Source organism: Vicia villosa, linkage group LG1 (genome assembly GCF_029867415.1).
Source record: "Vicia villosa cultivar HV-30 ecotype Madison, WI linkage group LG1, Vvil1.0, whole genome shotgun sequence".
NCBI lineage: Eukaryota > Viridiplantae > Streptophyta > Magnoliopsida > Fabales > Fabaceae > Vicia > Vicia villosa.
In genome coordinates this window covers 10,502,462-10,517,919 of record NC_081180.1, presented here as the reverse complement: position 1 = coordinate 10,517,919, position 15,458 = coordinate 10,502,462, and the positions used below count along the sequence as shown (strand labels likewise).

The 15,458-nt window shown below is 31.6% G+C and overlaps 2 protein-coding genes and 1 long non-coding RNA gene across 14 annotated transcripts; 2 read left to right on the top strand and 1 right to left on the bottom strand.

The window, feature by feature from the left end:
• Positions 1-1,821: 1,821 nt before the first annotated feature.
• On the bottom strand, positions 1,822-3,093 carry LOC131628224 (probable xyloglucan endotransglucosylase/hydrolase protein 23). Its single transcript, XM_058899091.1, has 3 exons — positions 2,750-3,093; positions 2,438-2,631; positions 1,822-2,356 (listed from the first exon to the last, which is right to left on the bottom strand). The coding sequence occupies exons 1-3, from the start codon at positions 3,032-3,034 to the stop codon at positions 2,008-2,010; spliced, it is 828 nt and encodes a 275-aa protein (XP_058755074.1). The 5' UTR covers positions 3,035-3,093; the 3' UTR covers positions 1,822-2,007.
• Positions 3,094-8,857: 5,764 nt separating this feature from the next.
• On the top strand, positions 8,858-12,322 carry LOC131600929 (TPR repeat-containing thioredoxin TTL2-like). 11 transcript variants are annotated; one of them, XR_009283558.1, is made up of 8 exons: positions 8,858-9,365; positions 9,474-9,672; positions 9,927-10,023; positions 10,091-10,189; positions 10,564-10,640; positions 10,809-11,075; positions 11,194-11,367; positions 11,475-11,593. XR_009283558.1 is itself a non-coding variant. In XM_058872748.1 (6 exons), the coding sequence occupies exons 4-6, from the start codon at positions 10,906-10,908 to the stop codon at positions 11,548-11,550; spliced, it is 420 nt and encodes a 139-aa protein (XP_058728731.1). In that variant the 5' UTR covers positions 8,858-9,672; positions 9,927-10,189; positions 10,564-10,640; positions 10,809-10,905; the 3' UTR covers positions 11,551-11,593. The 11 variants fall into 11 exon arrangements, 1 of the variants encoding a protein (XP_058728731.1); XR_009283565.1 differs by having other exon boundaries at positions 10,466-10,640; XR_009283564.1 differs by having other exon boundaries at positions 9,927-10,189; positions 11,199-11,367.
• Positions 12,323-12,451: 129 nt separating this feature from the next.
• On the top strand, positions 12,452-15,001 carry LOC131600913 (uncharacterized). 2 transcript variants are annotated; one of them, XR_009283526.1, is made up of 7 exons: positions 12,452-12,588; positions 12,681-12,770; positions 12,879-13,274; positions 13,697-13,806; positions 13,984-14,074; positions 14,350-14,491; positions 14,685-15,001. It is a non-coding gene; the product is annotated as an uncharacterized LOC131600913 (long non-coding RNA). The 2 variants fall into 2 exon arrangements; XR_009283520.1 differs by having other exon boundaries at positions 12,677-12,770.
• The last annotated feature ends 457 nt before the right edge of the window (positions 15,002-15,458 follow it).

Genomic DNA, 15,458 nt, shown 5'->3' with positions numbered 1-15,458 from the left:
ATCAACCCCATTGTGTATTATGTTCTTCTCTTTATAGCAAAATATTTTTCAAACCTGTGTAATTTAAAAATATAATCAATAAAACTAATTTCAAAACACAATAATAATAAGAGAATAATTAAATAGCCATGACATCAAATTTATCGCGTGGAAAACTTCCTTTAAAGTGAGATAATAACAACCATATGAGCTAATAACAGAGAATATTAATATTCACCGAAAAACAACAAAGGTGGAAAACACACTTAACTCTAGAGAATATATATATATATATATATATATATATATATATATATATATATATATATATATATATATATATATATATATATATATATATATATATATATATATATATATATATATATATATATATATATATATATATATATATATAAGTGATAGAAACATACAGAATTTGCAGTTCTAACTGATAAAGTTTGCTACATAACCATCTATCACTCGGAGCTAATTTTTCTTTTTTTCACAATATTGTCCTTCCTTTTTTAATTCCCTATTTTTGTTTTTTCTAGAAGTCTTATTTAGTTGCTTTATGGATTAAAAAAAATCTCTTTCAATCACTAACCAATTGAGTTCATCAATTATAACAATACACATAATTTTTTTTTCTTTTATTATTCTTCTCTTTTTTTCATTTTATAAATAAATGGTGGATCTCACTCTAAGACTCATGGTTTATAATTTGGAGAAGTAGAGGGGTATTGGACTGATATGATTGTTGGATCGAATAAATTATTGAATTAGTGAGAACCAATCAAAACTGATAGAAATCGATGAACCGACGATTTTGAGAAACCGACAGATTAAATGCTCGATTTTTCTCTGAAAAAACGACATCATTTTGATAATTAAAAAATTGAAATATAAGTAGACTTTGTTCAAAAACTTATTTGAAACACTTTTTTTCATTGGAATTATTAAACATTGCATTTATTTTGTTATTCAGTTTATGTTGAAATTAGACTTTGTTTAAAATTTATTTGGATTTGTCTTTTGTACTATTTTGTTAAAATAAAATAAAATTGAAATATAAATATACATTGTTCAAAGCTTATTTGAAACAACTTTTCGTCATTGGAATGAAATTTATTATACACTGCAGTTATTTTGTTATTCAATTTATGTTGCAATCAGACTTTGTTCAAAAGTTATTTAAATTAAATTTATGATGACTATGTTTATAATTTGAATTTCTAGAAGGAACTTATCAAATTATGATATTTTGAAATTTTGTAGGTGTCGTGATTTTTGTAGAGAGTGGTTCATCCGGTTCAACCGATTTAATAACTATGTAGTTTATTTATATAGATCGATTTATTCAACTAAGTTATTCGATTTAATTCAGTTTAGTAATGCAGTCGGCTAGTGATCCAGGAGTTTGACCAACGAACCAGTGACTCAGTACCCTCACTGGTTTAATGATCGGCCCGATTTTTAAAAGATAAATTGAGCTTCAAATTAGTTACCAAGTTAGTTATACACTTAGTTTATATAAGTCTTATTATATCATTTTAGTGAATTAAACTTTCATTTTGATCAATCCAAAATTTTACACTTTTTCATATTTTCTCTCATCTATAATTTACTTAGATTCTTTCTATATACTATCAAGAATCTTAACATTTTTATTTAATAAACTACTAATAAATAAATGTTTTTACTCAACTAAAATTAAGATAGAAATTGTATATATTTATTTTATATGTCGACTCCAAACAATTGATATAAATTGGAGTTGGAATTCATTAAGTCTATACTTTAAAAGATAAAATATTAAAGTATAGAAATATAGCATGATATCACGATTCATTAACAAACAATTGAGCTTGGAATACAAAAAATTTGAATATTTATTTATTTATTAATTGTTTCAAAGAATAAATGAATATGAGGCAAGTTACTACAGAAATTGAATAGAACCAACTAAAAGGAAGAAAAAAAAATTAAATCTTCAAACATATGGTTACAATATGAATATAAGATTGATTAAGATGCATTGCACTCTGTTGGAAGGCCTTGAGGAAATCTTTTGGTGTCACTGCAATAATTGTAAATCATGTAATTCTTTTGCACCCAACTCAATCTCTGTTGACTTGTTGAATCCAACTGTTGAGAGTACCAAGCATTGGATGAGGAAGCATCTGCATTGAAACTCCTGTATGAAGCTACGAATGGAGCTTGATTCCAATCTGTTTTGACAAGACCACCTCTTGTTGCCCAATCATCAGCATTCCATAGACTTGAATATATCCTCATTGCTTGATTCTTTGGAAATGCAACTCCTTTTGATTCCATGTTCTTGAATTCTCTTATTGCTGTTCCATCCACAGAAAAACTGCATTCAATGAATAAACAAATGATCATCAATACTCTATTCATTTAGTGAAAATGAAATGTGTGTCAGATTTGTACTTACATAATGCGTTGAGGATTCCAGAGAATGGAATAAGTGTGGAAATCAGCAGTTGGATCAAACCATAGATAGAATTGCTGCTCTCTGTTTCCTTTGCCTTGACTAAACACATTGGTATGAAGAATGTATGGTTGTCCACTTACATTTCCCAAGAATTCAAAATCAATTTCATCCCAGTTTGATCCTTTTGATGATAACTGCATCATGACATATTCAAATAAATAATTAGGAATTTCAAATTTGAATTAATATTACTATAACTATTATTCTAACATATTAATTAGCATTAAGATAGTAAGCGTTATTTGTACTTACATAGTATGCAGTGACAGTGCCTGCAGAATTTCCAGGTACAAGTTTGAGTTGCATATCGATGTTGCCGAAGAGATATTCATTCTTGGATTGAAAACCAGAACCAGAGGCTTTGTCAAGAGAAAGAGTGAGAAGTTGACCGTTATCGAGTATTTTTGCACGACCATCTCCCCAAGTAATATCAAAATTCTGGTAGAAATTCCCTGCAGCATATGCTGTCATGAAGGAAGCAAAGAGCAATAGAGATAGAAGAAAAGTGATGGTTGAAGAACTATAAATAAAAGCCATTGTGTGTAGATTAGTAATGGTGATGAAATTAATGTTAAAGGGATGATTATGGAAGAGAAATAGGAGTTGTATTTATAGTCATACATTTCTGGAAGGAAGGAAGAAAGAGAGGAAAGTGCATTTCCACTCAGACATGTTTCCGCGTATACAGCTAGCAGTAAACTGAAGTATTTTTCAATTACATGATGAATTATAAGTTGGCACAAATATTATATAGAAGAGCCAAGTCTACAAGTGGGTATCACTCGTTTTCTTTTTCGCAGCCAAAATAAGAGACTCAAAGTTAAAGTAGTAAAGGGGTTTAGGAGACGCATTCACATATTTGTCGCTATCGAACATACAAAGTCGGTTTCAATGTTTAATGTGGGGTCTCAAATTTCATTATGTTTATTTCTTTTGGGTAGCACCAGCCCCTCAGGATATGACTAGGGGTATTCTTCACAATATCACTTTCTAAATTTTTAGTTTATCACTTAAAATTGCAAATTTATATGCGTAAATAAAACTCCTTTGATAATCTTATCTTTTGGTTATTTGAAATTCAAGAATATTAAATAATATAATATACTAGTAATTTAGACCATCTCCAGCGGTAATTGTTTACCGTTTCGTACGCCAGTTGACGCTGTGACAAAGTTTGAAAATTGAAGTCCGTCACGCATGTGAACGTAAGACGAACAATTGAATAAAATAATAATATAATTTAAAAGCTATTGTTCAACAGCTCTTTTGTCTTTTTAATTTTTTTTATAATTTATTTGGTTATAAATAGAAGCAAATGTTAGTCAAATTTTATCTCACAATTTTATTTCTTACTTATAGTATTTTAATTTTTCTCTCACAATTTCATCAGTATAATCCAAAACATAATGTTATAAACTTATAATTTATTCTATTATCTTATAATTTTTTATTAAGTTAAGTAGTTTATCGCTTACAACTTTATTTTCTTTTAGTATTATTTGTTCACTTTATTTTCTTTTCTTTTATTTTGTTTCATACTTATAAACTAATTCAATAGTTAGTTTTATCAATTTTTACAAAATTTATAAGCTAACATATTCTCTATTAATATTAACTAAATTATTTATACTTGGGTCTGGCTCAATGGTTACTCTTTAATATGTTTCTCATCCCTATTTAGAAATTGTTGAGTGTCTTTTCATAAGTAATTGGTTAATTAACACGAGTGTCTAATTGGTTATAGGTGGCAAAATAAGTCAAATAAATTAAAGAAAAATGATTTAGGAGTTGGTGTAATTAGTTATGCATTTGCAATAACCAGTTACCATTATTAGTATTTTTCAAAGTTGTACTGGTTACAGGTTTTGTGTGATGAGTTATAGGTACGAGTTTTTCAGTTTTCTATTATTTGACTTATGTAGCTTGTGTCTCAATCGGCTTATAATAATTGTATAAATGTCTTGGAGGCATTCTCATCAATGTTAACAAAAATATTCCCACTCTCAATCCTCTCTCTCTCTCTCTCTAATTCTTTATATTCTCTCTCTCTCTCTCTCTCTCTCTAATTCTTTCTATCTCCATCTTTCTGTCACTCTCCACATTCAAACCCTCCATTTTCACCAACAAGTGATTGCAAGTTCTAACAGAACCAAATATGACCATCATCTCATCCTTATAGACTTGTAATAATTGTATAAATGTCTTGGAGGCATTCTCATCAATGTTAACCAAATTTGAGTTTTGTTAATTTCTCTAAGTACTTCAATTGATGAGATGATGGAAGTTTATGTTATTTAATTAAATTTTGTTGCGAGTATATTAAACTTAATTGAAAAGTATGCGTGTTATGTTGAGTAGCATCCTTAATATTTTTTTATTCTTTAAACTAAGAGTCGGGGGTTTTAGGGTGTTACATAGTGGTATAAGAGCATGGCGGTCCATCTGGCCAGGTTTTTTGGTGTTGTCCATTCTCTAGTATGTGATATGTGTGAAATTCTGTAGGTGCTCATTTGCTTTTCTAACCATTTGCTAACAAGAGCGGGATTGAAACAAGTAGGGAAAAGCTTTTGCTTCTTTGAGAAGTTTCAGGTTTTGAGGGATGGTTCAGAGTATCATTGTTTGCAAGAGTGCATGTGCTGACGAGGTTGTGTTGTATCCAGAACTCGAAGATAGTACAAATTCGAGACTCATGTTCGTCGGTCAGGAAGAAATATCCTTGAGAGGATCAACCCAACCTTCTGACATGCGTAGGTGTGCTAGACTTAATTGGAAACAAAAGATGATCTGCCCACCATAGGTGGACCAATATGTATTTAATGAATTGCTTGCTTATTGTGATTCATATGCCTTTGAGGAAAAATTTGAAAATGCAAAGAAAAATAAAGCATCTAAAAATGGAGCCTGCAATCATACAGTTTGAAGTATTAGTATCATCCAACATGCTCTTCTAATGGTAATTATATTTTTATCTCACCATTTTTTAAAAAATTATATTTTCATTTAGCATATATTGTTAATTAAAGTTAATTGTATTAATTAGACTAATGAGAAGAGAAGAACTGCACTAATTAATAAGCTTCATGAGAGGACATATGGGAGGGAAAACAACGAGTACATCAACGAGCGTGCTAGAAAATCTTGGGTAAGATGCTATTTATGTTTAATTATTTTATTTGATTCTTTTACATAACTAAATTGTTTAAACTCTAATATTTTATTTAACTTTTTACGTATCTGTCGGAGGAGTATCATCTAACTTCATGAAATAGTTGTTCTAAGGGACCCACGTCATGTTGATTCAGTTATGTCCCTTCATACTTGGAGTGATTCAATTGTCGGAAAAAATAAAAATGGAAAACTTTATGATGTTGGACCTTTGGCCTCCAACTATAGAAGAAGGGATATAACTTTATTTACGAGAATTACAAATGGGAAAGGTTTGTCATGTCCACCAGTATTAATCCCTAAAATGGCGGAAATAGTGAGATAGTTAGCTCTAAGTGAGACAACACGTGAAACAACGCATGAGGCTGAAACGGAGGAAATGAGAAAAAGACATTTTGAGTTGGGTGAAGCCTTGAGAGTTTAACAACAACAAATGCAAGAATATATGCTATCACAAAATAACTCAATCAATATTTTAGTGGATATGACAAAGCTTGTGGATTTGGAGCGATTTGTGGTCAAGAAGCAATAAGCAAGGATGAAAAAGATCAGAGTGATAAAGACACTATGGATGATTGATATTTTTATTGATATTTAAATTTCTAATTTTCAAATATTAATTTTTTGTTTTTAATAATTATTTTTAAATATAAATTTTACAACATTTAAATATTTTTAATTAATTTTGAATTTAAAAATGTTATATTCCTACAAATTATTTATAATAATATAAATATAATTAAATATATAATTTTCCATATGCGAGGTGTAGAACTCTTACAACATGTTGCCAGGTGTTTTTCATCTTGCAAATTCACGTGTTATGAGGTGTTATTCACTAGTAATACATGTCAAATCTCTGCACACTTCTTTGGGACATAGTTAATGTCATGTGCACTATATAAAAATTTGCATAGTGTTTTCACCAACGTTGTAAAGTTTTTTTCACCTTGTAAATAGTTATGACAAACGTTTTTGTTAAGTGTTCTATCCACTCGCAAAATTTGTAGTTGTGATGTGTTTTTTTGTGCTATGAAATACTTTTACTCGTAGAGTCGTAATTTGATATTTTTTTATGGTGTGTTAGGAGTTTGTTTGTGATTGAATGTAAAGTAAAGAAGTCACTAGTTATTGCATTGTGCTTGTTCCTAAACTGATATTATTTACAAATATTAATATAAGGGAGGGTGTTAAAATTTATTTATTTATTTGTTTTGGAATTTCCAAAAATCTGGTGTTTAGAATTGTGGGTATTGATCGTGTCTTAGTAGTTTCGTGGATAGCTTATTTTGAGGGGTTTCGTGGATTTACACACAACCAATCATATTTTTTTATTAATTAAATAATAAAACTAAAATTATCTCTCTCCTCCATTATCTCAACCACCCTCCATGTTGGCAATTAAAAACGAAATTAAATTTTAAGTAAATTTAAATTCTCTCTCTTTTTATTGGTTGTTCCTAAATATATGGATTTAGGTTCGTGTCCATGCAAGAATTGCTCTAAGACCTAGTTTATGAACAATAAGCATCCAATATTTTTCAATTTTAAAACTATTTACATCAAGAAGAAGACCAGATGAAAAAAACGACAGAGAGAGATATTAACCAACAAAAGCACTAAACAAATCTTAGTGCATATGCATGAAGGATGCAGACTTGAAGAGAACACAGAAAAAATGATATGCAACTAAATGATATATATATAGTTTAAGTTGATGCACTCATAAGTAATTATATGAAGAAGGCAATCAACTTAGTAATGTGATTTGCATTGTGATGCTCACTGCATACACAGAATTTTAGACCCATTATTGGAAAAAAGTTTCATGCATGCAAGTGGAGATAGAGAAGAAAAGACATGATGGATCGTAGATCATGTAATATAGACAGACTGGAATAATGCAGCAAAAGAATAGAGAGAATGGATGAAATGTGACTAATTAGTGTCTTTAATTTCCCTCCACGTTCCATTTGGGAGTACGCATGACAACAAAACTACAGTAATTACATCGCAAAATAATTAGCCAAAAAAAGAATCATTCATCAATGAAGTACAAACACATATCTAATGACATCATTTTCATAAAATCTATAATGTGATTAACATTGATGAGAACTTAAACTTGTTTTCAATTTTCAACTCACAAGCAAACATATCCAAACTGATTATATATGAAAAATTCAACAAGATGAAGTAAACTGATGAATCATTGAAACATATAATAGAGATCTTTACAATCCAAATTCAAACATAAAAGTAAGCTGATCAACTATTCAACAATCCAAATTCAACAAGATCATTACAATCCAAATTCAAACATAAAACTAAAACGTAACTAAACTGATGATCAAAAACAGTACATGAAATGAAATATTCAAGAAGATGAAGTAAGCTGATCAACTATTCAAACTTGATACAGATCTTTGCAATCCAAACTCAAACATAAAACTAAAACGTAACATCTTTCTTATTTCCAGCAGCATGATTCCTTCTTCAACCAACGAAGTCGATCCATCGAAAAAACTAGAAATTCAAAAACAAAAATAGTTTTCATAAATCTCCATTTTGAAAGTATTTGAAAAGCTTAAAAAGAAATCAAATTTAGTTACCTTTATTTATCCACCAGGTCTAGGACGCACGGCTTTATCATCATGTCGTTGTTGCAGCCAGTTCTTAAAACGCGGATAGGCCACCCAGTAACATATTGCAGCACCGATCAACGCCGTAGGGATGGTGAGACCGAGCACAAATCCCAGTGACGTCGAGTTGTCATCCGGGGTTTCAACATTTCCAGGTGAAATGTCATTCTCAAGAACACTTCTGAACGACGACATTCTTGTGATTTTCTTCATTCAATGGAGAACAAGATGCGATCAAAGAATCTAGAGAGAGAGAGAGAGAGAGAGAGAGAGAGAGAGAGAGAGATGATTTGAGTTTTGTAATGAAGAGAAGTATTTATTTACACACAATGAAGAAGTTATAGAAGTTAGTTTGAATTTAGTTAGTTACAATTCTGTTTAGTTAGTTAGTGCGTGAGTAATAATCACCTACAGCATAGTTAGTTTACCTATGGTGGTCACTCACTCATTCATCTTTGATAATAAGAATACAATACAAGAGAAGAAAGAGTATAATCTATCATATAAGAAAAGTCTACCATTTGGGATTTTCTTAGGCTATCCACATCAGCATCTCTTCCCACAATAATCCACATCAGCCTTTGACAGTTACAGTGTTTCTTCTTCCAATTTTCTATTTCCTTTATTTCATTCAATCCAATTTTATCGTTCACAACCATTCATCAGCGGTTACAATCACGAAACGTTTCAATCTTCATATCCAACCATCCTTTCTCATCCTTTCTCTCATCCTTTCTCTCTCGCACGGGTAACAAAATTTCCCCAAATTCTAACCCTTTTCTTCTTCAATCGATCCCTATTGTGATTTTGTTCTTCTTCTGCTTCTCTTCTCTGTAACATTAATTGTGGAAATGGAAGAACGAATTTGATGGCTTCGAACCATTGAACTAACAATTACTTAAAGCCATTTGGAATCGATGAAGACTCTTCCATCTGGTGCTGATAAAATTCCTCATTTGAATGTTGTAATTCTCGGTGAAAATATTGCTAACGAAGAAGAAGATTATGTTCTTCCCAGCGAAGAATTCGCTTCCAAAGCACATGTTCGATGACCGGAACAGGTTCTTTTCATCAATAGTTTTTATGGATTTTGACGTTAATTTTTTTTAATTTTTTTCATTAAAATTTTTGAGTTTTGTTTAGTGTATGTTTGTTTTGGAATTTGTTAGTATCTGCAGATGTATAAGAGATCCATTGAGGATCCTGCTGAATTTTGGTCTGAAATTGCATCTGACTTGAAACTGATACGAAAACTGATATGGAAACTGTACAACAATTGGTGTTTCCGGTGTTGCGGATCCGTCAACAAGCTTCCATTTGCACCCTGATCGAAGCAATTATTGGGTTTTGTTTGAATTTTCAGATAAGGTTTGTTTTTTGATGCAGATTAGATAGATTCTTTTCATGTGCATTTTATGATCGATTTTGCTCTGCTTTTGTTTTTTTAAAGATTTGGTTTTTAAGATTGTGGTTGATTGTTGTGCATTTAGATTGATTCCTTATCTGAATTGTGACCATCATTGATTGATCGGTGATTTGTTTGTGGTTCTTTGATTTGAACTGAATGAGAATTCTGAGTTCAAGTGAGTGTTTGTTGAAGTAGTTTTGTTTTTCTACTTCAGGAAGATTGTTGCTGCAAGAATTGGAGACTCGGATAACTGGTTTTGTTGATATGGGATCAGGGAGTATTGCTCTGATGGTTGAGACATTGAAAATCAGGTTAGACATTTATAAATGGTTCATATTTAGACATTTATACTCATTTGGAATGATGTTTGTATCGTAGTGTACTTTCTATTGAGTTGGAGGACATCTCGGGCAACGATGGCATCTATATTCAATCTGATGGAGAGCATGTGGGATTCCTTCTGATGGCATCTATAAGGTTTGTTGTTTGGATGAGGTAGAAATTAGAAAGCAATAAAATTGATATTTAAAAGCAATTTGATGTATTCCTATGGACTTCTATATCTTTCACTTTCCACCTATTCTTTACTATGTGCTACACAACTAGCCTTCAATGATGTCTTTTAGACGATTTAGAAGTGAATTTACGATCTTTTGGTTAAGATAAACATGTGTGAACGAGTATTTTCGTTTAGAAGGGTTGATTAGTCTCTAAATTACTATCTTTGTGAAATTTGTTACATTGTATTTGCAGCTCTGTCTGGTGATATGAGCAAACTTCTCTTGGCAGCAAAGAAGATAAGAAGAGCAACATGTACATAATTTTGATTTTGTTTATGCTTTGAATTTCAGATGGCGATTCGTTTCAATTTGGGTTTCTCCGATTAAGCTAACGGTTCTCCAATTTGGAGGAACCATTGGAGTTTAAGGTTTAGCTTCTGTTTAATTTTCATTCAAGCTGTGCTCCGTGTTGCAACTCTAGAAGGATTTGGGTGTTTAGTAATAATAATCAATATTAACTATTTACCAAACTAATTCTTTTCACTCTGTATTGAATTGTTTATAATCACGATTGTTATTTGTTGATGATGTTGTAGGAAATGGCGACTCCAATTGAGCTTCCAAACAGGATAAGAGCGGAAGGGAAGCATTATTATTCCATGTGGCATATGCTATTTGAGATCGACACTAAATATGTGCCGTTTAAGCCGATTGGTCGGGGAGCGTATGGGATTGTATGTTCTTCTCTTCTTAGATCTGGAACCAGAACCAGGAGGGCGACCTCTTCCTATCTTTGAATCCAATGGCAATGATGAAGAATTATTGAGGAATGACGAATCGAATGGTATATCCAATTGTTCTAGGTATGATAAGAGATTTTCATTGGACCTATTAATTGCAGTTATGGCCATTTTAGTTTTTTAATTTTTGACTCTCTATTTTGATCTGTTGGAAATTGAATGTACAACTCTTTATGTGTAGAGCAGAAGCCCTTTTGAAACTTCATCAAATTGATGATGCAGAATTAATTTTGTCACATGCTCCGAAATCGGATCCACAAATTAATCATTCACCTTTTGAAGCAATATATTTTGGGATGTTTGCTGAAGCTTATTCCTTCTATGTCAGAACACAGATTCAGATCGCATTCGGAAGGTGAGTTTAGACACGATACTATAAGTATTACTAACCTTCATTGGAAAATTCTAAGGTGTCAATGGTTTATGTTGCAGTGTGAATAATCAATTATTGATGTATTGCAGGTTTGAGAATGCGGTTACATCTGTAGAGAAGGCAAATCATATTGATCTCCAAAATATTGAAATTGCTGGAAAATGATTTTATATTTTTTTCTTTTGCATTTAAACGTGTTCAAACCATGATTTAAATATGTACAAGACATGTTTTTACCAGTTACTTTTATGTCATGTTTTTCTTATGTACTCAACATTTATTGTTTAGGGTTGTTGAATCTGATGAAGTTTCTGTTTGGTTTTGCAGTTTTGTAACGAGTATGTTGTTCCAAGGTATATAATGGGTATTGTTAAGAAAGTCACTGCTGGAAAATGATTTTATATTTTTTTCTTTTGCATTTAAACGTGTGCAAACCATGATTTAAATATGTACAAGGCATGTTTTTACCAGTTACTTTTATGTCATGTTTTTCTTATGTACTCAACATTTATTGTTTAGGGTTGTTGAATCTGATGAAGTTTCTGTTTGGTTTTGCAGTTTTGTAACAAGTATGTTGTTCCAAGGTATATAATGGGTATTGTTAAGAAAGTCACTGCACAGGATATAGTTTGTTCATAGGTCCTTAATCTTTTTAATCCTTCTCATCTGTGCATGCTTTTGATTTTTCCCAGGGTTCAAGAGGGAACTTTATGTTGTTTTTTTAAGAAACATCATTTGACAGAAAAATGGTGGAAAAGGATAGTTAGCCTTGAAATGCACTCAATTCTTCCTATTTATTTCACTCAATTCTTCCTACTTTGAGGGATATTTACTGTTAGTTTGATTTTGTGTAGGTGTGAAGGTGCATGTGTAAAGTTATATAGATTTGGTTTCTTCATTCGTAGAGAAATTGGTGAAAGAGCAAGCATCGATGAAGACTCATCTTGATATTACGGTATGAATATGATATGATTCTAATCTGTGATTGGGCGTGTGTTTTACGATGTTGAATGCTTGAATGGTCAAAGGAACATATTTATATGATTAACCTTCCGGTCTTCTTAGCCATATTTATCATCTTCCTTCAGGTATACCATATTTGCCACTCATATGGAGAATATATCGGAATTAGCAACAATCTATCCTAACGTGAAAATTCATCACTTTCATGTTGAATTAAAAAACAACCATTTGGAGTTCAAGGTGGTATCTCTAATTCTCTATCCTTTTCCTCTTGCATCAGATTACTATCTTCAAACTAATATTTTTCTTTAATTTGTTTCAACTTAAGGAAGGACCGAAGCATATCCCCCATTATGGGCTTCTCTTAGCAGAAGAGGCAGGATTACCAAGTTCAGTTATTGAGACAGCCAGAATGATCACAGGTTGTTGCAAATTCTTTGGGCCTCATTTGCCTTAAGTTCTATGACTCTTGGATTTTATATGCCATTATTTAAAACATTTGTTTTATACGGTTGATGTAATTATATTAGGAGCATTAGAATCAGGAGATTTTTCATGAGATCGACACCCATCAAACCTGGATTTACGAACATGATCGTCCCCGACGCAAAACTCGACAACATATTAAAATGATGAAAACTGTAGATAACCCGGTAAAACATTGCAGAACAAGAATTTTGTAAAAACTAATTTCGAGGAACAAAGAGGGCTTTCGTGGAAATTCGCTGCTGCAAATCAGAATCACGGCGCTGGAACTATGTCGATGCCACCATCGAAAGATAAGTGTTTCTCATCCATTACTTTAAATTATCGAAAGACTACTTTTGAATTGGGTTATGCATGACAGGTTTTACACGGTTTTGGTGAAGTTGTAACTTTTGTAAAGACTGCCATAGATTGCAGGGGGATGTATAATTAATAATTAGGTAACTATGTTCATACTTATTTCATAAGAAAGTTATGGTTACTATGTCAGACTTATTGCACATGTAGGTTATTATTCTCAAGCTTTCTGTAATCATGCATGCATATGTTTAATTTTTTAGTGTTTAATCAACAATTTTTCTTTGATTTGTTTTGTTTAGTGTTTGTTTATTTATAAAATTATCACTACAGTCTTTGAAATGATTATTACACTCTTTGAAATGATTATTACACACTATTCATGTGTAAATCCTAATTTAACTTATATGCGTAGGAGAGATGTTTATGATTTGCACCAGTGTTCTCGGTAAATTTTGCAGTCATGGATTGTTATATACATTAAGTGACAGATTATGTTGAAGAATTGGTGAATATATAGAATTGGTAAATATATGGCTGTTAATGTTTCATTGTTACATTACAGGCCTTCTGTTTGCTGTTCTGATAACTGAAGTGTTGACTGATTCAATTAAAGACGTTGTTGGCAGGCCACGGCCCGACTTCTTTTGGCGTTGCTTTCCTGATGGAATACAGGTAATAGGAATTATGCAAGTATCATATCATTTGTTGTCATTAATTAACTTGATTGGTTTGTGTTTTTTTCTTATTGTTTATTGTTGTCATTGTCTTGATAGTTTTGTTTATGATGAGGATGCGAGCTTATGTTTTGAGGAAAGTGGTCATTAACCCTTTGTTTGATTAAACTTATAGGTGTATGATGCATTGGGAGGTGTGATTTTTCATGGAAAGTTTAGTGATATAAAAGAAGTACATAAGAGTTTCCCAAGCGGTCATACATCATGTGAGCAATTATTTTCCTATCTTTAGTCAGTCAATGCATGATTGGATTGATAGCGAGTTTAGCAGTATCAATGTGCCGCTGATTTTGGAAAAAGCTACATTTTAAAGCTTCGACAAACTCACACTGCTACTATGATTTCGTCAAACTCAGCGTGATTCCGAACATACACTCCATTGTCTCTATAAGTGCTCGAGTTAGTTAGTTTGAGCAATTGGAATCAGCATTGACAGGTACTTATCTAATCAGATAAATTTTTTTGGCTGGGTCCTTTGCAGGTCTTGGTTTTCTCTCCTTGAATTGATGCTCATTATGATTCAGCCCCATCTGCATAATTTGAAGGACCTTCTTTGGTGCCAACTTGGATCCTTGGACTGGTCGTCATCTTTGTTCTTCTGAAACCTCTTTGCAATTGGTCTGGTAAGCTCACATACACAAACATAGAAGGTTGTATAGGTTTAAATCTAAAATGCAGTTACGGTTGACATTATAGTTTCTTCGTAATGTGAACGTGTACAGATGAATGCAACTACGTTGGTTTGCATACTGCAATTTAGAACCATGGTAATCGGCAAAAATCAATATAACAATGTCAGTATCATCATATGTACAGGTTTATTCTCAAGTTGCTTCCGAGATAATAGAGAAGAAATTGGCTGATGTGAAGCAAGGGATGTCTCACGCTTATTAGAATTATCTGGAACGTCTCGCGCTTATTTGTAATAATCTATAGTGTGTCTATTGTTTAATATGATATCTCTTCATTTTGTTAAACCAGCTGTATCTAATTTTCCTTCATGTGAGTGGAATTAACATTTTATTCAAAGAGTATTCAATTATGAGTCACTGTTTTCCGCTGCAATGTTGTTAACTTCCAGGCAAAAGCATGGTTTTTGAATCAATTTAGGGAGCTGCTTTGGAATTACTTGGAAGTGGTTTATGTAGAGGGATTTGGAAGGGTGAGGATTAAGGTGGTTATAGTTTGTTATAATTCTGTTGGTTCTGTTAAGGGGATTGACAATTCAGTATAATCATTTCAACTTTGTCTGGATGTTGAACATTTTTGTTTTACATAATAGTTAATAGTAAGTTTTTATTGTAAAACTTATGAAGCACACAAGGTTGGGATTTCTTTAAGCAAATCATTTTCTTAAAGGATTTAAATAATTTTTTATTTGGATAATTATGTAACCTTTTCAATTGCTCATAACCCATTTGCATGAAATTTTCATCTATCTCACCCACCATGTAGTTTGGTTTGATGTTTATCCATTGGACTTTACTATCATTTTTGTATAGTAGCGATATTAATTGATTGAATGTTGTTTTATATTAGTTTTATTAGAAAAACTTAACTAATATGAATTTAAATTTTATTTTATTATAA

Bases quoted from the DNA above. Each gene is read 5' to 3' on its own strand.
- LOC131600929 (XM_058872748.1), top strand. From the start codon at position 10,906: ATGTGCCGTTTAAGCCGATTGGTCGGGGAGCGTATGGGATTGTATGTT. The intron at 11,076-11,193 runs GTATGATAAGAG...CTTTATGTGTAG, and splicing joins GGTATATCCAATTGTTCTAG to AGCAGAAGCCCTTTTGAAAC. The intron at 11,368-11,474 runs GTGAGTTTAGAC...GATGTATTGCAG, and splicing joins ATTCAGATCGCATTCGGAAG to GTTTGAGAATGCGGTTACAT.
- LOC131628224 (XM_058899091.1), bottom strand. From the start codon at position 3,034: ATGGCTTTTATTTATAGTTCTTCAACCATCACTTTTCTTCTATCTCTA. The intron at 2,632-2,749 runs GTAAGTACAAAT...GTCATGATGCAG, and splicing joins GCACTGTCACTGCATACTAT to TTATCATCAAAAGGATCAAA. The intron at 2,357-2,437 runs GTAAGTACAAAT...CATTGAATGCAG, and splicing joins TGGAATCCTCAACGCATTAT to TTTTTCTGTGGATGGAACAG.